Below are 24,146 nucleotides of genomic sequence, written 5' to 3'. Positions count from 1 at the left end.
TCACAATATCCCTGAATAATCGCGTTGAAATTTAAAATAACGTTTTGCAAAATATCTCGGGACGACCGTATCCTCGTTAAAGAATTACAAATCACATGTCGTAAGTACACGTCTCGTGTGTAGGTTCACGAGTAGACAATATAATATTATCGTACGAATATATATGGTTTACCAAATGAAACATAAAACATAAAAACAACGATACCCAATGTAGGGACCTCGAAAAATTCGACACAACTGCTGTATCAATGAAAAAAAAAAAAACAAACGGCGCCAGAGGTGCAACCCTCGGCTCCGACGGAAAAAAAGCTATGGACAGAGCCGAGCTCTGCCGCGATTTGGCAACTCGAGCGCACGCGCTTCCCTAATTATTACTGGTTTTTTTTGTTTTTGTTTTTTTCTTCGTCACATCCCCCGCTCCGTGCCTACAAGTTTAGAAACGAAGCTTTGGCAAAGCCAGCCCTCAGACAAAGACGACGTGGGGCTTTTGGGGGGGCATGGTGGGCTCGTAGCCGTAGTCCTGAAGCTTGTTGGAGCGGCGGGTGCTGCCGTAGGGGGGCTGGTGGTTGTTGGTCCGCTGTTGCATGCGGTAGAGCGCGGGTATGAGCTCGGGGCCGGAGGCCAGAGGTTCGGACCCGAGGTTCGTCACGTCGGCGACGGCGTAGACGCCCTCCTGGGTGGGTGGTGGCACGTGACAGGTGCGAGTGTTCGTCAAGGCCGTGCCGCCGTTGCTGGTGGCCTTGATCAGCGTGTCGTTCGTGTAGTGCAGGTTGTTGGACGGAGGTGGCGTGGGCGGGGCCCGTTGCGGTTGCTGCTGTTGGTAGAACGAGTTGAAGGTCTGGTCGGTGTCCCGCCTGGTGGGACGCGTGTAGCGCGGGGTCTCGTACACGTTCGTCTCTCGCGACTCGGAGGACTCGCTGCCGGACTTGCGCCGGCACTGCTGGTAATCTGTGAAGTTTGGTTTTTGTTTTTTTTTTTTTTTTTTTTTTTTTTTTTTTTTTTTTATATTAAATGATAAACCATGACCATGAGGTTGCGCTGAGTTATGATCAACAACTGTCATCGTTTATACGAAATGCATGAACATTCGACACCCAATGAGAAATTTTTTAACTTTGATGAGCGATACTCTGTTATGATGATGATGTATATACCAATTATGAACAATCAATTATTACGAGAAGTTAAATTTAATAAGCATTGGTACTAGCATTTTCGATAAATGATTAACTCGTCGCGAGCTATATGGTTAACAATTAGCAATGATTAAAAAAAAACACCATTGGTTAACAGTTGTGCAAATGATACATGGGCAATAATAACCGATGATGAACGGTGATAATCAGCAATGAGCAATGGTGAGCGACTATTCGATAAAACAATGTTACGTGCAACGATAATATTGATTGCCATTGTAGCAATGAATGACATTCGACGACCAATAGTGATAAGCCCCCATTAGCCTCACCCCAACATTTATAGTCATCGGTATACCTACTCGTAGCTCGTAAAGCAGTAAAACGTAAAGATCTTTGATTGAAAAAAAAAAAAAAAAAAAAAAAAAAAAAGTTACCGTGTACTTATTTATTTAACTTTCCTTGTCGAAAAAGCAATGAGAGCCAAAGCACATAAAACACACTCACCTGGACGAGCGGCCTCGTAGACAAGATCCTCCGCCCTGGCGATGATCCTCCTGCCGTAGGATTCGTGGTGCTTGTCGGCGAGCTGTCCGTTGGCCCTGTCGACGTAGACGAGGAGCTCGGGCCTCGCCGAGGGGGCGTACGCGGGTACGCGTTTCCTCTTCTTGAGCCTCGCCAGGTAAGCCACGAGCCCGAGTACCGCGGCCGTGGCCAACAGACAGCCCAACACCAGGAGGCACAGGTACAACGCGCTCAGCCGGCACTTGAGCGACGCCTCCGGCAAACCGATCAGCGGCTTACCGGCGAACTCCTCGTCCGCGCACACGATGTCCCCGCTGTCGATCTCGAGGTGGGAGCTGCTGCTCTCGTTTTTTCGCTCCTCCGCCGTTTGCAGGACGTTCCACAGCCAGTGAGCCGAGCAGTTGCACACCAGGGGGTTGCCGCCCACGCGCAACGCTGATAAACCGTCGACCGGGAACTGCGTCGGCTGGAGCGAGGAGAGCCGGCACCGGCGCAGCGACACCCACCTGCGACGGACGACAGAAGAAGGAGCAAAACATTATTAACACGGCATTCCAGGGGGGATACTCTGCCTCTACCTGCCCCTACATATGTGTCTGGGTTTTTTTTTTTTTTCTTTTTTTTTTTCGACTCGAGGTCTAGGACAAGTATTTGTTCGCGTGCGTGCAGCGCGATGAACGACGTCGCGTGCGCTCCTTCCACGTATGTACACGGTGGAATGATCACGTCGCGGTGCAGGCTTCGTTTTATATGTACCTATATATGGGCAAATCCACCAAACTTTTAACCTTCGTGATCCAGAGATTGAGCTTGAAAATTTCGTATTTAATTTCATAAACGAGTCAAATAAGTTTTTATTCACGATTACTCACCTAAAGAACAATGGGTATGCACAGATTCAAGGCCATAAATTACTTTTTTCTTTTTCTATAAGCGATTTAAGATGCAAAAACACAAAATAAGCGATTGAAGCTCAAGAAAAATTTCGTATTCTTAACAACTTTGTTTGCGTGGCCCGCAATATATTGGCCTTAAAATACCGACTTTTACTCGTTCGAACCTTTCTACAAAACATATCAAAGGCTGAATAGTGTGCCCTCAATGAGAAAAAAATTATGCGTATTTTTTTGAGTGAAGTCAACTTTTTAAAAAAATCATTTCAGTCTCTTCTTATGGACTTTTAAGACGCGGCCCTTCAATCACGGAAAAATTTTTTATTCAATCTTTAAATACTTGGAAAAACAAAAATTTCAAGCCCTGTCTCGATGATGTGCCCTACATTCATAAAGAATACGAGCACTTTGAAGTTGTAATGAAAAAACGAAACTAGTTTTAAAATAACATATTTTTTGATGGCACATCGAAGATTTTACGTGAAAAAGGTCAATATAAGTTGTTACCACTGTATTTTATCATGTTCAATTGAAATATAAATGGGCCATCATTATATTTTTATTAAAAAAAATTTTAACTTGTTAAGGAAACTCATATTTACTCCTCATCAATTTATAGTCCTGGCGCACTGTCTGACCCAGCTCATTTTTTTGTTGTAAACAATATAATTCTAGAAAAAAATAACCGATTGTAATAGTTCAAAATTCTACTTGCTGCTGAAGTAGAATGTAGATGTAGTAGTGTAGATTATAAAGTAGCAAGTAGTGAAGATTATAAAAAAATGGTCAAAAGCAGGAAAATAATTTTTAGTCGTCGAAAATTGGACGTGATGTTTTGACAGCCAGTAATATGATTGAAGTCGTTCGAGAAAGTGACTCAAAGGTCCAAATGTTTTTAATTTCTGAAAATGACATAAAAAATATTGAAAAATTATTGGAAAATACCAAATTGCAAGTGGCACCAAATACAATGAAAATTCACCAAGTAATATGGACAGAACAAAGTGAAGATGTGATATTTTTAAATTATTTATCATGTTTAGAATGTGTTAAGAATCCACCATGTAAACATTATAGTTTAAAACCTCACTCTGTTATGATTACAAGTATGGAAAAAAAATAAAAAAACAAACCAAAAGCGAAGTTGAAGTTAGTAAAGTCGTCAAAATCCGCGCGTTAAGATCAAAAAATGTAATTCAGACAAATAAATAAAAGTGTACATGAAACCATATTTTTGTTATTTATTACAACATTTATAATTTAGACTTATTGAGTACATTCAATATTTGCAATGTCTATTCATTATTATCACTATAAGAGAAATGGAAATTTTGAAATTAATCATATTTGTCAATCAATTAAAGATTTTTTACAAGTCATTGGTTTAATATTAATTTATAAATATTTAAGGTATTTTTTATTTATTTAATCAATAAATAATGTTTTTTTTATAATTTAAACAGATTGGAGTAAAGAAATAGACATACAAAAACAAGGGGAAAAAAATTTAAATCAATAAAAAAAAATCATTTTAAATAAGGTACTAAACATTATTTTTATGAATTTACACCGCAGGAAAAAATTTTTTAGTACTAGGATATGACTTCTAACTTATTTTAAACTCAAATAAATATTATTAAATATCAGCAAAAAAATAATAATGCTAAAACGACGAGAAAATTTTTTCATTCTTAGCGTATGAGAGTTATGTATTATTACGTCTTCAATTTGAATGGCCTGGAGGTAAAACTAAGAACACCAACAATTTTTTACTAATAATAGGTATACAAATACATATACAAAATTCCAATAGTGTGCCTTGAAAAAAAAAAATTAAAAAAAAAAAATCTCGAAATTAAAGGTTTGGTGGATTTGCCCATATACGCCTTGTGTCGTGTCGGCGAGACGCTTCTTCTTTTGCATTCTTCGGGTTCTGCTGTCTCGTTAATGCTTCTATAATTAAGTGAGATGTTGCTCGAGTTTTTACGCGGGTGCACGTTCGACTTATTTCTTCGTGCATTTTTCGTGTCGCGCCAACAAGGGAGAAAGGTGTATTTAATTTTTTTTTTTTTTTTCCTCTTTAAGCATGCAGTTCTTTAATGTGATTTTTGTCTTTCCAGCGTTTCGAGAGCAGAATAGAGGTGCGCGTTTGAGTGTGAATAAACACCAAGTCAGTAATTTCATCAAAAAATGTCAATAATTTTTTGCTCTGGGGTTATTTCGAACTCTTGTCGCACTCGTGAGTGATCGGCCCACTTTTAACAGGAAGTCGTTTTAGAAAACAAATTTTATTTTCCACCGCTTTTCAATGTATTTAGGTACGCTATGGTTATTTGTACTTTAGATTAATTTTCTTTTTCCTTTTTTTCCAACGTCTATAGGGCAAGTTACTTGTATTCCAGCAAATTCGTTATTACGCATTCATGGCCCTTTCTTTGAAATTCATTACGTGGAAAGTATTACACCTATGGACGTTTTAAATATTCACAAGTTGCGTGAAAATTGCCGGTGAAAAATATATCACTTCATCAATTTGAATAAAAGAAAATTTAGTCATTGCACGGAACATAATTATGTAGCATATACCATCCAAGTTCCTGTTCTATACTTTAGTTGTAAAAGTTTACTCGCGTTTAAATAATTAAAAGTTATACGTGTGTGTCCAAACAAAGGGATATTATTTGAACGCAGTACCTCATAAAAATGCAAAAGCAAAAAAAAAAAAAAAAAAAAAACACGCGCGTCGCATTTTGAAATTCAATTGCGTCGACCCGCACCGTCCCATTATCCGAACGAGTATCGAAAATACCCCATATTCGTCGCGGAGCGCAAACGAACGCAACTCCCGAAAAAAGGTCCATCCAGAAAAAAAAAAAAAAAAAAAAACCACCCCACGTACCTATATATATATATATTATACCCTCGACGTGCACTACCTGTCATTATTCCATTATTCGAGCGCGACGGCAATCAATTCCAGAGCCTCGGCCGATCCCGATATAATCGCCGTACAATTAAAAGGACGTTCCCTCCGGAGCCAGATACAGCGAGATAGAGCCTCACATCCCTCCAGTCCACCCCACACGTGCACATGCGTGTCAACGCGGCGCGTGAGCATGCGTTTGTCATTTGCATTAATATGTACACGCACGCGCGCGTGTGTGTGTGTCCGTAAAGCAAAGTGTCGTCGTCGTCGTCGTCGTCGGTGGGATGTAACCGACATTATTGGATTACTATGGTCTACTAGCCCTGCGTGTCCTCCCCCGACTCGCCCGATACACTTGTAACCATACGCTACACGTGTGTGTGAGTGTGTTTGGTGTACAAAGAGGATGAGAGAAGCAAACAGAGACGGTGCAGGAGAGGGACAGGTAAATTAATGCGGGGACAGCGAGCGCCCGGCAAAAGAGAGGGATGAAACACGACCACCGTATGTATACGCACTCGTCGTCGAGTGAAAGCGCCGAAAAGATTTGAATAAATTTCTACGTTGATTTTGCCACTTCTCCCCCTCCTCTCTCTCTCTCAACTCCCTTTTGAAATTTATATTGGAGAGCTGGCTTGTTACAGAAGAGCACACGACTACTCATTTCTCATCTATGTCGGTGTGTACACGATTAAAGGGCTTTATGCAAAGATCGCGCATGTATGTATATGTTTGCGCAGATTGTTTAATAATTAATGCGAGGATAAGTTGGAAAAAAAAAGGACTCCGCCAGAGCCGTACAGTGGGGCTGAACTCATGGAGTTGTATACACAGAGGGACCAACAAAAGGCTTGGGTATTAGAGCTTCGGAGTGCATTGTTATCTTTGCGAATTAAAATCGGCAATGTTCGGTATATGGATAGGAATTAAGATCTACGCCATACGTAGGGATCGAATGGATTGAAAGAGCTTTTTGTTCAAGTATAAAGTAACAATACGAGCTTTCACGGTTATCCAGCGTTTGCTCTGAAAAAGAGCCCCGAAATCACGAGAAAGGGTGGCAAGGTCGCCCGATGACAGAATAAAGGAGCGCTTGGCAAATTTAGCGAAAAAAAAAAAAAAAAAAAGCGGGCAGACGGAGAAAGGCGTGCGTGTATTATACGCGTGTATAAATAAAGTGCGGGGGGGAGGGAGCGCGTTCCCCCATACAAGACAAAGCGAGAGCACCTGCACGTGTGTATACACGGCGCAATGAAAAGCTACCCCCGGGCCTTGCGCATACGCACATGGCAGACAGACGGCACGGGGGTGTGTATGTGTGTGTATAGGTGTGCACGGAGGGTGTAGAGGCAAAGAGGGAAGCGCAAAAAATACGGTTGTGTATGTACATGCAGGCACGCGCCGTAATTTATCGTTCTCTGATTGAGGGAAAGCTTGCGCAAGCTCGGCTGCGATGCGTTTACCTTCACGCAAGACTGAACGACGCGCAGGGGCAAGAGAAGCGGAACTGACGAGCTTTTGTGCGTCTCTCTCTGTGTATGTCTTTTTTTTTTTTTTATTTCTCCTCCTGTACCGTATACACCAGTGACGTGGGCTTGGGTGTACGTATTTTTGTTTCACGCTGGCAAAGATGAAATCGCTTTTCTTTATTCTCGTCGTCGTCGTCGTCGTTACTCCTTTTTAATACGTTTTTTAGAGCCAAGGGGTGGGAGTCGATTCGAGAGCGTATTGTCATCCCAGAGTCGTAAAGTTTTTATAGAAACGAGGGCTTGAGATGAGGCTACTGTTTTTTTCATGTTCCGATCGTGCGCCAAATTTCTTTGTATTCTCCAAACTTTTCAACTTTTATTGATCATATCCTACACACTTTGGCTAAACACCGTACAATACGCGAGACGTGGAAAAATTCAATTGTAAGAGCTTTACTTGGCTAGATCGGTTTCCACCTTTGTCTTACCGGACATAACCGGGTGATCGGTACTGCAATTTCAGAGATGGATCGTAAAAAACGTGGCACCTGGATATACTCCCTTGGAACGAAACCAGCGCTAAAAATCAATTTAATCGTCAGATCCTCCTCCATATTTCTCAAGAAGAAGTCCAAGTCGTTCACAAAAGAGATGAATTATATGTAAAAGGGGGTGGGTCTAATATAAGCGCAGGGGGGGGGCTAGGTCAAACATCAATTTCAATGCCGGAATAACGAGTTTGAAAACCGATGGCTGGCTTTAATCTCGAATCGTTAATAACCGAGACTTGGGCTCTCCGCGAAATCGTTTCCAATAATGGCGGAACGAAGAGAAATATAAAGGCGGGACGGGGGTGACGCGGCCCCGAAGATGAAATCGCCCTCTCTTTGCCGGCGCCGTAAATAACTCGGGGCATCAGTCCTTTTGTTCAGAGAGTTTGTGTATAGCGGAGGGAGAGAACACCGCCACGGGGCTGAAAGTGAAAAGTTCAATCCCCCGTCCCCTTTGGTGTTATTATACGCACCTCAGGTTCCCGGCCGCGTAGAGTACCCGTGGTGGCAACTCGGCGAGCTCCCTGTTCCCGTCCATGGAGATCCTCTCGAGGTTGACGTTGTCGGCGAACGCCCTGGCCTCGACCCGGCCGATCGAGCAGTCGTTGAGCTCGAGCTGCCTCAGATCGAAGAGGTTCCGGAAGGCCAGGCTCCTGAGCTCGCCCAGCGGGTTCCGGCTGAGCAGCAGGCTCGTCAGCATGATCATCTTCGAGAGGGCCTGGCTCGGCACGGAGGTCAGGTTGTTGCCCGCGAGCCACAAGCTCCTCAGCCCGGGCACGCGGTCGAACGCGTCGTCGGATATACTCCGTAGGACGTTGTTGGAGAGGTCGAGGTGGACGAGGCCGGGCATGGAGGGCAGCGAGTCCTTGCCCAGTTCTTGGATCAAATTGTCCGAGAAGTCGAGGCGCTCGAGGCTCGGGGTGAGGGCGAGGTTCGCCGCCGGGGACTCGAGCAAACTGTTGCGGCTGAGCACGAGGCTCTTGATCCGGTGGAGGTTGCGCAGGAGACCCGCTGGGAGGCTGGTTATCTGGTTGCCGCTGAGGTCGAGGTGCTCGAGTTCGCTGGTGTAGCGAAGGGCCTGCTCGTCCATGTCGGTGATGTTGTTGTTGGAGAGGTCGAGGTGCTTGAGGGCGGCCAGCCCGTGGAGGGCCGTCTTGGCGAGGGTGCGGATGGCGTTGCCCGAGAGGTTGAGCTTGACGAGGCGCTGCTGGACCCGAAAGTTGTTGGAGCCGAGGGTGTGGATGAGGTTGGAGCTGAGGTCAAGGGACTCGAGGTTCTCGTAGAACTCGAAGGCCATGTGGAGGCCGCTTATGCGGTTGCCCGACAGGTCGATATGCCGGATCTCCGGGTTCAGTTGGATGGGCACGATGTCGAGGCTGCCGTAGGCGCAGCTGCTGCGCAGGGACTCGTCATCGCAGCGGCACCTCACCGGGCACAGTCCAGCGCTGGCCGACTGGATTGCCGTCAGTAGTAAAAGCAGGACCAGCAACGCTTGCGTGCCCATGGTTTTTGCTATCGTCGTCGCGACGGAGTATTTTCCGGCTGTGTGGTGGTGCAATGGCGATGGCAATGGTGGTAGGGAAACGATGGTTGACGGCTGATGGCGCGAAACATGGATCCTGTGGAGGGAGGCTGATGGCCCGTCGGAGGCGCGGCCTGCCATTCCATATGAGCTTGGCCGCAGCTGTCTGGTACTACCCTGCAATCAGAAAACGTCGACAAACATGATTAGGGATGAGTTTTTTTTTTTTTTTTTTTTTTTTTTATCACTATTATTATTACAATTTGTGATAAATGTCACGATCATACGACTCCCTTCAATCAAATTTCATTCATCACGTCTGGTTTTTCTCCCATATAATCCCCAAGTAGTGTCAGTACGGTAATCTTATTACGGTTGCTGAGGATTTAGGATTGTTTGAGTTTACCAATTTTTTTAAGCAATGAAATGGTCCGGAAGTGATGGAGCAAGGGTCATTAGATTTATAATGGTAGCGGAAGTATAAGATAAAGCTTTGCTCACTTTATACCGAAGGTCATTGTATTTTTTCGACTCATATTCCTTTATTTAATCTATTTCGAGATCTATTTCATCAAGACCTCGTAAAGATGATACGTGCTCTTAAGCGAGGATTCTATATCTGTTTCTTATTAATCATCACAGGCGTGCGATTAATTTTTTGAAATAATATCAAGAAAAACACTTCCAAAAAAAAAGATCTAATTACTTTTCGATAAAGCTTTAACCTATTAACACTCATAGATAAGTATATTTTAAAGGACAAATGGAACGATTCTAAAAATTCATCTCGAAATTTAAAACACATTGTCGTATCTCTCACTTTTGAGAAATATAGAATTATCTAAAACTGAATAGGTCAATCTTGCAATAATACCGGAAGTACATCTAGTAGTTATTTTGTAAAAAAAAAGCCCATCAAGCGTTTATACGATAAATATACATGTAGATGGTAATCGAACGCAAAACCAAAATTGTCAAACACACAGCGAGCATTGTAATCTCCCCCATAGACCACGATTAATGCATACGTTCGACAAGGCACTTACAATGCATGGAAATTTAAATGACTTACGCAAAATGGCACGTCCGATCGAGGATATATACTTCAAACCGCTCTTTCAAGCAGAGAGAGAGAAAGCTCACGAAGTGAAAATACCGACATATCGGAAATTTATTGCGCTCCGTCCGCATAAATCATCCAACCCGCTAGATTACCCGGAAATTTCCGAAGTTTAAGACGGCATTCGTCTTCTTGGGACTTCGATATAAGACAAATGACAAATTTGGCCCTTTCGGACATCATCATAATATCATATCGATGATGTACCTCTTTTTCCTCCCATTTTCGATTCACGTACAAGCCGTTACATCCGTTGCAGTCCTCAAACGGACGTCGCGGCAACCCTCGCAACGCAACCTGCATCCTCCAACTTTAAATCTTTTATTCCCACACGAAATCCCTCAATTATATTTTACGACAACATCTAGCCCACCGAACAGCTCGCCAACGCGACCAAACAAATAACCGTTGGGGGTCGAAAATTTACCCCACCCCCCTCTATCCTCCTCGTTGTTGGAGCAATAAGCGATGCTTAAAAAAAAAAGACTAAACCAACAGAGCGGAGCGGCAAACCTCGTAAGTCCTCGGTAATGAAACACTAGGAAATCTAATTAGGCGAGACGGCGCTGCTGGTGCCACGAGCGCCATCAGAAGATAATTATATTCATAAAGGTAGGTGGGGGGGGGGGCGTTCTGGAAAAGGCTGCACATGTAGCCAAAGTTTGCACGTATCCCGAGCTCGGGAACATAATAACAATAATAGGTACAGACGGAGGCAGGCGCGAGATAAAGCTACTCCACGACCCCTCCCCCCCCTGGCCACCGTTTTGGTAGAGCGAACAATGCCCGTTTTACCGGTCTCCATTACTGCGTGACGCAGCCCAACCCTCTCTATGTATGTGTATAATGCGACTGGTAGCATTTGCCGTCCGGCACGGTGAGTTCCGAACGCTGCACGCGGGAGGCTCAACTTTCCTCTCGAGAAGCTGCCCGGCCGCATTTATGCAGCGCTTGCTGGATTTTCGTAAACTCGCCGAGATGTGTGTGTATATATATTACATGTACCGACGTCAGCCCGCAGATGGTCCGTCCGGCCGTTCTTGCGTTTTGCACGTCCACTGTCGAGTTGGATGTATATACACGCGTACACGTACGTGCAAGTTATACGTGGATTTCGGAGCGGTGAAATCAGCATGGGACGAGGTCGCGTGCAGGGGGCCAAAGTTGGCCGTTGTACCTATACGCGGTCACGCCTCCACCGGGCGTCCCAGGCGGCATCTACCCCCTCGATCAGCTTTCTCCACCCTCCTCCTCCGGACCCTCTTCGACGTATACCTCGAGGCTGCGACGTGTAGGGTGGGCGGGGGTGGTGGTGTTGCCAATCTGCATGCGCTCCCGTCGCGAGAGTTCATATTTCCGCTATCAGAGCTCGGACAATGCGTCGCCGACCCTTTCGCTTGTCCAGGCGAAGGGGAGGGGGGGGTTGTGTGAATATATATTAATTTCTCTTTTCATCTCGCGATGGGCGCTGATCGTCCCGATTTTGGGTGCCCGTGCCGTGGTACGTTCGGTACGTGGAAAAGGGGTTGGGGGTACGAGTGAATTTTTCAAGGGCAAGGCATCGGCTGATGCTTATTTTATGACGTTGATGTATTGAATCTATGTTGGACAATGACTTGTGTGGAATGAGACTTCCTTTTTCTTGGTTGGAGTTGGGAACGAGGACTTTGTTTTTACGTTGTCGCAAGAGTAACAAAACAAAGGGCCACTCGGGTTTTTCATGTAAAGTTTAAGGGGGTGCTAATAGAGAAGTTTAAAAGTAATAATGCTAATCGTCGCAGCTTGAGTGATTCTCGGACAATATTGAAATTTAATTGGCGTAGTTTTTGCACCCGTGCCTTTTTTTTGTGACTTCAATCTGTTTAGCCTAAAAACCGCCCCTATCCGTTTTGTCCGTGCAAGACCCCTGTGACCGCCTCCCGATGGTCCACAAGGATCGATGCGCATCCCTGGGGAGAATTCCCAGAAAGGCCGTCTGTTCTTCCTGTCCCTGCGGGCTCACGAGGACCGAGGGTGCATCGGATTGGCTTTTTACCCTTTACACCCCATACGTCTCAAACCTACCCACAACTGTTCCGCATTTACCGAGGATTTACTCGTGTACAAATTATTATTGTTTTTTTTTTTATTTTTCTCTGTCGTGTACGGCTTGGTTAACGAGCCTCTTTAAATTTGGATAAAATAAGTGTCCAATTGTATACGTACCCAAGATAATTGCACTGGATTAACACCTCAAATTACGTTTGCCAGTAAAGCCGGCGATTTCGTGGTCATTATAACGTGGTTATAGAGAATTAATACGTCCTTTAATTAAAAATTCAAATTTTGTAAAATGATTTCGATAATGCAATATTGCAAGATCTACTGTATGATTGAAACATAATCGGTTTTTTTTTTTTTCATACGAATACTGTTAGAAATAAGAAGTAAGAATCCACAAAAGATGTTTCAAAGAATATAGGTTACACTTATTTGCAATCTTTAATTACCGAGTTGTTCTATCCCTGATAAAACATATCGGTGCGTTTTTAGCTTCTTTCAAGATGATACCAGTCTGTAAATGAAAATCTAAAAAAACAAAGATAATATCGAGTTTTCAAGGTTTCACGTGAAACTAATAATTATCAGAGACCTTCTGTAGTTTATGAAATTTCGTCTTATCTATAATTTTCGTACATTTAAAAATATCGTTCAAAATTTTACTATCAGTAGTACTTACTACTGAAGATTGCAACATTATTTGAGTTGTAAAGTTTTGAAGCTCAGAAGCTTCGTATTTGTAGTGTTCTTCATCTAATTGAATGTATTTTCTCTTCAAAATTGAACTATCCTATCTGTCAATAAAAAATAATGATGGATAATATAATAATAATAGCAGATACAAAAGTTTTGTACTAAATTTTGAACAAAAATAATATATCTTAGAGTTTAACAACCTTAGATATACGAGTAAACAAATGTTATATTAATTTTGTGTTAATAAAAGAAATTCGGCAATAAAAAGATTTAAAATAATTGTGCATGTAGAAATACTTAATTTATCACCGATGTATATGATGTTTCGGAACTATGATTTTCTGTAAACTAATTGTATCTTACGCATTATTTTTGGGGTATAATAATTCTGAGTATACTATAAATTAGAATTTTTTGATATAATCATTTCAGAATGATCGATTTACTAAAAAAAGACATCGACATCCTTGAAAAAGCCATCAATAGTTCTGAGACATTAGGTTGATGACATTGAAAACTGCGATAAAAAACAGCTAATTAGATTTTCAATCAGCAAATGGACGAGACATGAGCTATATAAACGAAGTTTCAAACATAGATATACCATTTATTTTTGTAACACCGAACGACCAAAGCTCTACTCCGTTTCCGGGTCACAATGATTATTTTCAAAGTTTTAACGATGCTGTTACTTTTGGCCATAAAAGGTACGTACTTTTTTAAAATAAATTTTATCATAAATGTCCTTCTCATTGAAAAAATCAATTGGTAAACTTGAGCCATTTTTTCCCATTCGTTATGTTGTGAACAATTTTTTCATTTACACATCTTTTAACTTCACCTCATTTTCATGTTTCATGATCCAACTAAATCAAACGACTCAAAATTTTTGATTCTCCACAGTAAACGGTTTTACGGCTGGCCAGGATGTTCATACGAATACACGGATTCCGTTCCACGTAGCTGTTTTTAAACACACCAGTATAAAATATAGAAAGCCTTTTTTTTCATTTGTCTGTCACGGTGCACTTGTCAAAGAAAATTATGCCTTAACAAACGCCTATTGTGTATTTGACAAAAAAGGAGTGTACGGAGTTCGGATTGGCTACGTCATGAGTGACTTTAGTGATGTGAGTGTCGACAATGTTTTAAAAATCAGCAACATCATCATTCACGAACGTTATACGCCAATGCCAAGGTACTTTTATTTACAATTATTTGTGATGTTATTAAAAATTCATTATTACTATTGTCATTTTTTTTTTTTTTTTTTTTTCTAGTAACTTTTTTTATGCCAAGCATAACTTGGCTGTAGTGCAGTGGGAACCAAAACCGAGGCTCAGTGAAATGCTGAAGCTGGCGTGTTTACCGAATCCCAATGAAGCCATCGACGCAAGAAGGAAACCGATGCTACTTCGTTATAAAATCGAAAAAGATGTCAATGAAACTCGATATTATCCAAAGCTGCATTTTTGGGCAGCTGTCGTCACTGATTACCAAAGTTGTCGAAATTCGTTGCAAAAATACCACAAAAAGGTAGCACCGTACGAAACGCAATTTTGTATCACGAGTTCCGAAGCCACCGACGTTTTTCTGGTAATGAACGAAAATTTTAAATGTGGGAATGTTATAACAAAGCTTGTTAACAATTTTCAATATTTTACAGCACAACTGGGAGCTCCCTTTGGTTCAAAAATATGCCAACCAGACCAAAATAATTGGCATTCCTACTCAGTACAAAAATCTTTTTATTAAGGTTTCACCGTATGTTGATTGGATCAACGGTATAATTAATAATAGCAACTCTTCACGGAATTCCAATGTTTATTCGGTCAATAGTGAAGTTAATGACACCAATGTTACGAGGAACATTAACGTTAGTTGGGTCAACAGTACAAACGAGAGTAGCAACGCTACAAAGCATTCAAACGTGAAATTCGTCAAAAATAAAATTAAGGACAGTGACGTCACAGAAAACGCAGAGCCATCCAACACTTTCGATTGATGCAGTATTAAATTTTTTTATAGTAAAAAAAAAAATATGTACCTGTACATGTGAAAATAAAACAATTGTTTTCTCTTATTCAATTTACTTTTTATTTCGAGATAGAAAACAAAATGTGGTCTTTCAATCTAGCGATTTAAACTTATATTGATACAAAAGATACTTTAATGTCAAAGTAGTAATTTATTTAGTAAAGTTGTGTTTAATAAGGGCATTTACTGAAAAAATATTAGCTTTAGTAACAAAATTTTCCAAAATACAAAAAAAAATTTTTCAAAAAATAGAATTTAACTAAAAAATATTATTTGTATGTGTAGTCCATTGCATGCGTCAAAACGCTGAATTTAAACTTATAATTGTTGACCCGCTTTTACAGTTAATGAAACGTGAAATGCAGATCCAGTAAATTCAACGTTTTTTTTTGCAGATTCAACTATATAATATTTGATTTTTGGGAGCATTGACGTCATAGCGCTTTTCATCGAGTTGATTTGACACATATTTAGCGAAAGAGCATTTTTTTGGATGCGTTTCAAATTTTTTATAAAAAAAAAAAAAATTATCATAATAAAATGTTCATACTGCGACTCGTCTATCGACATAGTATTTAAGCAAAATTCAAAATAGCCCTCACTATCACATCACTTGACTAATTACTTTGACCATTAAAATGTTCGAGGAAATCTAAATTATATAACTTTATATCCATCACTGCTAATTAATACTATGAACCATTGTTGTAATTTTCATTCAATAATCATCCGGCTTATGCCATCTACATCCAAGTACACACATAACTTCTCGCTTCTCACTCTGTACCCATACCCACCGTACCCATAAAAACCTCGTAATTTATAAAAAAATATTCTTTTTGAAACAGTCTCACGCTCACGTACTTGTACTTATTTTTTCGAGGCGATCCCTCGGATGAACGTTTTTGCACTATTACCATTTGTCATTTAAAAGACTAATAAAATTTACATACATACCCCTTGTCTTTACCATCGCAATGACGAATGCACGCGAAACTAATCTCCCACGAACGGAATAACGGTATGCAAAATCACAACTCATCTTTCCAATCATTTTTCCATCTCCTCGTTTTTTTTTTTTTTTTAACGCTCACCTCTTAATCTCGTTGTTCACACATACACGTTTAACGGATACAACGACTCCCTCTATCTGACATGACACCCTCCCCCCCCCTGCGATATACATACGGCAACTCACTCGCGTATTCATTTTCATTTATGGGAAAAAAGAGGGATGGTGAGTACACACACATCGTTGCACCCCCGCTTCCCTCAGCATAGCCCACACAGGCCGATCAATCTCCACAAAACAGGCTAGTTTCGTCAGCCCACCCCCGGATACATGTACACCACCCTCCCCTCGTGTAGCGTATAATAATACACACGTGTACTCGAAGCGCAAAGTGTAAGAGAGTGCGAGGGCCGCTTGACCAGCTCGCGTGGCTTGACGCCCCCCCCCCCCCCGTTATTGTTCGGACGCATACACACACAATCGGCACAGAGAAGATAATAGGGGAGCTCGACACGTTCCCCTTTGTATACACACACACACATGCGATCAAGCTTATGTGCTCTTGAGTGGCTCTGCAATATAAATGTACAGTGTGCGGGGGGGGGGCTCGTAATTTCTTTTCATCGCTCGCTCGCGATAAACGATGAGCTGTTGCAGGCGTTGCTTCTACTTCTTCGCCTCTGGGCTTTTGACGTACATACATAAATGTGAGTACGATGTACGACAAAGGATATAGCAGTAGCTTTTTTTTTTTTTTTTTTTTTTTTTCTCACGCATTCCGACGCTATTGGTGAGCTGCGACCGCGAGAGTGCGGTATGGGTGGGGAAGAAGAGCCATAATACTAATTAAGCCGCGATGAAAAAGAGCAATGGCCGTGAAGGGCGAGCTGGAGGTGGGATATGCGGGCTCTTTTTTTGTCTCTTTCGGTGGAGGGCGTCGCGCAGCTGATGGGGAAAGGAAAAACACGCGAGAGCAAGATTGATTGAACCGTATTTTTTTTTTTTTTTTTTTCGTTTTTTCATCACGGTGTGGGCTGTTTCAGTTGTGAGGCTATTTTTACGCAGCACCATTGCCATGCGTTTCTTTACTAATATGGGTACGAGAAAAATCAGACCAAGAGCATTGCCACTGGTGAATTTTAACGCGGACTGTATACGTGTTGGTTTGGCCCAATGCACGATTATTTATTGACAAATGAACATAAACTTAATCCCAAGTCATTTTAACGATTTCAGTGAAGATAATAGTTCTAGGGCTTTTTTTTCCATATAATTGATTAAACGAAACCACAAACAAAAACACAACTCACATATAGCCAATGTTTGGAGGCATTGTCGTCAAAGTGATGCACGTATATATAGTTATTGACCCAAAAATCCTTAAGGACTCTTTGTTTTGCCCAAAGTAAATCGTATGAGCTCGTAAAATTTATCGTATAGCGTGATTTCGGCCCAACGAGGGATTCGCCTGATTGTCCATTTGGATAATTGAACGGACGGTAATCGTTTGTATCACCAATTATAATAATAATAACAACCGGCAGGAAAAACAGCGGTAATTAAGCCAGACCTATACACGTATACATATATATATATATACACGAGGTTGAAGTGCCGATTGACCTTAGCGAATACCTAATTTAATTAAGTTAACGCAAGATGATTAGCATAAAGGCTGTGTATGCGCTGCGTAGCGCGATGGAGAAACCGAAGAGGAGGGGGAGGAAAGAAAAATAAGGAGAGCAAAAGGGAAAACGAGAAAGATGATGCCAAGGGGAACAAAGCTACCAACAAAGAGGAGTAAGTACAGCGGCGATGGGGGGGGAGGGGTGAAACGAAACAGAGAGGAGGAGAGTATCGAGGCCGAGAGCGAAAGAAAGGGGCCTAGGGGAGGCGAGATAGAAAGGCGGTCGAGAGAATGGAGAGTTAATTAACTGGTTAGGACCGCCGGTTACCCCACCCCCTCTCTTTCACCCTTTTTCCATCACCTTAACTCATGCCCGTGGCTACATGTACAGCTCGTGAATCGACGGCGCACAAAAGTTCGATATTAATAGACAATCGATGAGTTTGTACTTTCAACCGGGACCAAACGAGAACGAGGGCGGCTTTCGTCGTAACTGTACATGGCCGGGTGCCCGACTCCCTACTCTTGATCTGTTTAAAAATCGCACAAGAACGATTGCAGTGGGCATTGTACACTCTCGCCTTGTCCAACGAGTTCTTTTTTTTTCCAATGAATGACTGGCAGGAAGCACGGGTAGTGGTTACTTTTCCACCAAGGACCCGGGGTATATTTCTCTGCAACGCGAATCATACTCCAAATCGCTCTTTGACTGTGAAAATTATAATATGTAGTTCCCGTGGATGCAACGCTATCCACCTGAAATTTTCAGCGGGGAACGGAAGAATGACAAGCCGAGCCGTGCAACGCGTGATCCATTAATATACAAGTATATATACAAAGCGAGAATAAAGCCGGTGCCGCTCTTTTTCCTTCGGAATATATCCGTGGGTGCCATTATATTTTTCTGTTCCCTCCGTGCTTCGGCGCGACGGTGTCCTTGAACGAGACGGAAGGAGGAAGGAAAGGAGAAAAAGGAAATTACTAACGACCGGAGGAGAATCATAACTTTGGATAGGTATGGGCGCTCAGTCAGCAGCTTGTCTTCCTCTCCCTTCCCCTCCTTATAATATACTGGGGGCTCTTTTTTTTCCTCTCGCTTCCTCTCCACGATGTATATGTATATGTATAATATATGGTAGTAAAAGAGTATTGTAGAGCAGTACGGCGGAACGCGCGTAATAACGGCATTACTCGAGTAATGACTCGCTAAACCAACGGCTTTGAAAATGATGGGGGGATGATACTGTCGTCTATATGCAGTTGGCCCAAGTTCGGCCAGCCAAAGTGTATAGGAGAGTCGTTCGCCAAGAAACAAAGAATCGTCGTAGAATGGCGTGTAAAAATGGTCGCTTGGGGGGGTGAAGAGGGTGGAGGGTGGAACGACGAAATGAGAAAAGGTATATATGTATATATGCAGGAAAAAAGTACGCGGATTTGCAAAGTAAAGGAGGAGGAGAGGCCGGTGGCGAGGTGGCGACATGGTATTATATAAAAAAAGAAGAAAGACCAAGAGATCGTGCGATTAAAAGAAAGAGGGTAATATAACTCGGGTTCGATCGGCGGAAAACAGTTAGTCGGCTGTGGAAGGGAGAGAGAGAGTTCTGATGGAGGAAAAAATGCTTTTCCAGAAAATTAGGCTCTGAGCTTGTAATGGCTTTTTGTTTGGATATTACTCTGCTTTTAATGGTGTCTTCGAGAACCGTGGAAATTCCAAATTCTCTCGGATGATATTGTATCGGTGGAAAAAAATTAGAATTAGAAAACAGTAGAAGGACTAGTGTGCGAGATGATGCCACGTGAGGTAAACTCATCAAGATAAAAGTTGCGTTTATCGCAAACAAAGCGATGAAAAAAAAAAAAAAATACAAGTTTTTCGTTGAAAAAAAAGCTAGTCAATTCAGTTAAAAGGTAAGCACACCTAAAAAACAATGAACGATTACTGGAATGGAATGGCATCAGGAAATTGGAGTAAAAACAACTGGCAAGGGTGTCCTAAAAACAAACGAAACGCGTGAGATGGAGAAAAGAAAAATTGCGAGAGAGGATTAAAGAGCGCCGAGGCGGTGATACAAAAAATGAGAGGCCAAGGGATGAGACGGGAAAAGAAGAAGTAAACGAGCGTAATGAAAAACTCGTAGCTCTTGGCTGCGCTCGACGGAAAATTAACGCTCGGTGGCGCTCGCCTGCAATTAAACTACTGTAAATATTGGGATAAAGCCCGAGAAATTGTAGTGGATTTGCGACGAAAAGTAATTTGCGATTTTTTAATTTTATAATATTACCTTTTTCCTGACGATGAGAGATGTATTTATTCAGACAGTCTGTTAAATGTATTTTTCTTTTTTTTTTTTTTTTTTTTTTTTTTTAATTTTTTTATTTGCTACTAGAGTATAAATGCACCTCAGTTCTCGGTATTACAAGGTAGCGCAGAATGATTAAATACAAGCAGCAATTAAAGACATTGTTTTTGTTAATTAGAAGAAAATGAATTATATATTTGGAAGTGTTACGTGCCCGAGCTGCTTCATTGAAAAAGGATTCAACGGATTCAACTGTTCGTATGCCTACATGAGAGTAAGAGGAGGAGTTTTGGATGCAATCACGAGATCCGATATCTGGTCAGCAAATCCGGACCAACTCGGCAACCCCACATGAAATGTTAGTAGACAATGACTTTCCGACACGTAGAATTTCTTTGGACTTGAGACTTTACTCCTCAAATTCTCAAATTTTACCGAACCCATTAACGACAATATCTGTCGTGACATGATGCAGACTCGTCAGATCAACGTTATCTATACGGTAGCGCAACTACATCCAAGTCCAAGGTATATACTAGCATGCAATATGTATACACATGTTAGCTTATTTATATTTTGTGTAATTATTTTTTATTTTTCTTCTCGTCCATTGCCAACTGGCTTTTACGAGCCCTCCAACTACCACCTTTGTACGTGTAGGGGTAAGGGAGTGGTTGATTCTAATCCCATCTTTATTTTTAACCTATTTACCCACGTAGGGGTGGTAGCAACGCTTGTGGATCGAGAGAGGATGGGCTGGTACGTTGATAGGTCTCTCGACGAGTGTCCGCGCAAACTCTTGTCTATACACATAGGGAGACGAGTTTCAAGGGTAATCGTAGCACAGACAGCCAGTGACGCGTGTGTCTTTCTACATACCATAGTATTTGTATATATGTGTAGTAGCAGATCGGAAAAGCCGGGAGGAACGCTTTTTGTGTGCGTTTGTACGCGCAGTTGAGCGAAACTCGGTGGTGCGTGATGCGGAGCGAGGAGCGAAAGATTTTATTTACCACCTGCCTTACATGTACGAGCAGGCGGCTGTTCTTCCATAAGGGGCGCAGAATAGATGGTACATATATATACACACGTATGTTACATACCTTCGCGCGGTGCAGTATGTCTTCTCGGAAGGCACTTGCGTATACGCGAAGAGTAAAACTGCGAGGGAAAGCTCGTCCTCTTTAAGCTCACCCGCGCACGGAGCTTTTCTTCCGGGGGGTTGCAAGCTCGCTCGCCAAGAGACAGAGAGAGAGAGAGAGAGAAAGTCGCTCAGCCGAGGGAACTTGACGTTGAGTAAGAGCATTGCTGTATGCAGGACTGATATTGGGTGTGCACGGTGTGGGTGCTGTATGTAAATACAAAGGTGGCTCTCGGGGTGTTCTCTTCTTTGCCGGATTCTTACTCGCGTGTACCCGTGTATACCATTACTTTTTCTTCCTTGTTTTCGCGGGACGACGAGTGATTTTTAATTTTTTTTTTTTTTTTCTTTCAAGACGCGGTATAGTATCTTATCCCCCTTTCAGATGTTTTTTTTTTTTTTTTTTTTTTTTACATGTGCATGATATCACACTCTGCTTATTTTGAGCGTTGGAAAGGATGAAGATGAATGAAAAAGTTGTCGGAATAACATCTCGGTGAAAAGTACTATTGTATAGCCATTGCAAAACAAAATTTTTTTTCTTTATTTCAATCACACCCAAACATGTTGATTAATAACGTGACGGCTCGAATGAAAATGCAAATCGGCCGAACGAAATGTTGTCGAGCGAGTATAGGTATCCTTATCGGTAAGAGGCATCTCAGGAACATAAAGGACTCGCGGGGAAATCGAGCAAATACGGCAGCGCACGAACAATGTTATACGCACATGAATAATTCAGTCCAACGATGACTGAAAATCGAATCATGTATATATAATGTGTACTTGGCATGAAAAGGCAAAAAAAAAAAAATATTAAACAGAGCGACGGAACAACCAGAGCCATCGATCAGAATAAAACAAATTCGATCCGCTAACGTAAACACAGGAGTGCGGATTATATATATTTTCTTTTTCCTTTTTTTTTTTTTTTTATTCCTCTTGCAATAAGTCATACGACAGACTGGCATTGTTCCGGTTTAGACGCTCATTTTTGACGACGAGTGTATATACCAACGAAGGCACCGTTCTGATTATATTTGCCATTGGCGCGTGGAGGATAAATATGAAGAAAACCTCATTATAACGTGCACTCAAGGAGCTGGAGAAAAAGAACAAAGAAAAGAGAAACAATAAAGATACTACGGATGGAAAGCTCCAAATAAACCGTACCTATACAACGAAAGCTCTCGCGGTGGAGAAAAATACACACGCGCTCGGGGAGAGTCAACTTGGGAGCTTCCTAGAAAAGACAAAAGGTATAGAGACGGAGGAGCAAAGCGGATTTGCGGGCAGACAACGCGTGACGCGACGATGTATATGTGTGTGGGTCTAGCGTAGGTATACCTAACCCACGGACGTAGTGGATGGACTAACAGTACCTAAAAGCAGTAGCGGCGATGACACGACCCGTGCACTGTATATATATATATACGTGCATTTTGTAGCGCCGACGTAAGTACACACGTAGAGTTGCCGAGATTGCGGTGCCCAAGTCAAAGGCGAAAAGGACGGGGTGCGCTAATGTTTGCGATGATAAAAAGAAGAAGAAAAATAAAGTCCAAGCGGCGCTCGTCGCGGAAATAGGCCACGGTACACATAAAGCACAGGATAGACTTTAGCAGAGCTTTGGCTTACTTGCCACCTTGGAAAGTGATGGATGCCCTCGAGTATACACAACTAGGGTGTACAATACTATATTGGATAGGGTGTATAGCAACGGAAAAATAATGCTTATTCTCTTTGTTTTTTTTTTTTTTTTTTTTTTTTTTTTTTGGGTGCTCATACTATCACGTACACATATGCCATCTCGAATCAAGACAGGAGTGTGGGTGTATAATTATCGCGAGCTCGTCGAGTGGCTCTCGTTGGAAAATATGCGTTTGGCGCGGTATGTATCCTCCGGTACGGCACACGCGCTTTGATGAAGCGAAATAATTTTCTTTGCTTGTGCGCTTGCGAGAGCTTTAAGGGCGCGTTCCGTCAAAGTCACGTCGGTCGAGTGCCAATTTTATGAGAATTTGCTGCGCCGAATTTTTCGCCCCGACGATATTAATGCATGGGAAATTATTAACAAGGACTTGTTTTTTCTCTTCTCCCTATTGCCCTCTGGTCTTGAAATATCCAGGGTATGATTGGATTAATTAAAAATGACTTTTTCCGCCTACGGTGCTCTTTAATAATCATCGCCTCTTTTAATTAAACGCGAATTTACTTTACGGGCGACGCGATCAAAGAATTTAGCCGCTGTCCCCGTCGGATTTAATGCGCATTTCTGAGATATTTTCATCAAAAGGAGTGTGTTTGTGCACGTGTAAGTACATATCGCGCGCGCGTCACATTAATTAAAAACTTCCTCCGCCAAACACGTGAATTTCCCTTTTCAACGGGGAGGGAGGCAGCGATTTTTAATTCCGGAAAACCTCGCACTGGACACTCATTTTTCAACATCACACGGATCAATGCTCAAATAATACTTCGGAAAATTAATTAAAAACGCCACACCCTCGTGTGAACACTCTAGCTTGCCCGTCGAACGACCACAAAACCGCATGACGCGTTACTTCTCCCTTTTTCGCCCCCTATAATGCTCACCTCGCAACAATAAATCAAGCGTCATCCTCGAGATCTCCCGCAAAGATTATCCCCCACCCCCCCGTACAATATGTATATCCTCGCGTAAGGAGCGTCTCCATGCAAATTTCCCCGATTATAAATTACGACGGCCAATACACGCGTCGATCGCTGCTACACGCGTTTCGAAATGAAAGGCAAAAAAGGAGCGAGTCGAAGAAAGAGCCTCTCCGACGGCTTTCGGTAGCCGCGAAGTAGAGGGTTAGCGGGGGGGGGGGAGAAGTGCGAGCGTGTGTGCGTCCATTAATCACGGCTTGTATTGGGATCGCGTGGCTTTTGTCGGGCAAAAAATAGACGAGTGGGAAAAATAGCCGGAAAAAGCGCGAGAGGAAACTCGTTGCTCTGCTCGGGGAATAATAAGCGAGGCAAAAGACGCGGGGAGCGTTTTTTCGGAGTTTTTTTTTTTTTTTTTTTTTTTTTTTTTCCTCCGCCAACGAGCGTATATATACGGCTTCTTGGCGCAGTGGCTCTTTTTTATTTTTTTTCTCCCTTCTTACAACGGAAGGGGAATATGACG

General features: G+C 42.2%; 1 protein-coding gene across 1 annotated transcript in view; it reads right to left on the bottom strand.

Annotated features, from left to right (window-relative positions):
- Window positions 1-263: 263 nt before the first annotated feature.
- Window positions 264-24,146, bottom strand: part of LOC106636566 (uncharacterized) — a 95,268-nt gene continuing 71,385 nt past the window's right edge. The window contains exons 2-4 of the mRNA XM_014348971.2: window positions 7,974-9,199; window positions 1,644-2,167; window positions 264-948 (exon numbers count right to left, since the gene is read on the bottom strand). Coding sequence (XP_014204457.2) covers window positions 464-948; window positions 1,644-2,167; window positions 7,974-9,163 — 2,199 coding nt within the window. The 5' untranslated portion in view covers window positions 9,164-9,199 and the 3' untranslated portion in view covers window positions 264-463. The remainder of the gene's footprint in view (window positions 949-1,643; window positions 2,168-7,973; window positions 9,200-24,146) is intronic.

This window comes from Copidosoma floridanum, unplaced genomic scaffold (genome assembly GCF_036245765.1).
Source record: "Copidosoma floridanum isolate Cflo_tuat_1 unplaced genomic scaffold, Cflo_Japanese_pri ptg000019l, whole genome shotgun sequence".
Taxonomy (NCBI): Eukaryota; Metazoa; Arthropoda; class Insecta; order Hymenoptera; family Encyrtidae; genus Copidosoma; species Copidosoma floridanum.
Note: the sequence above shows the minus strand (reverse complement) of the source record. Positions and strands in the feature narration are given on the sequence as shown.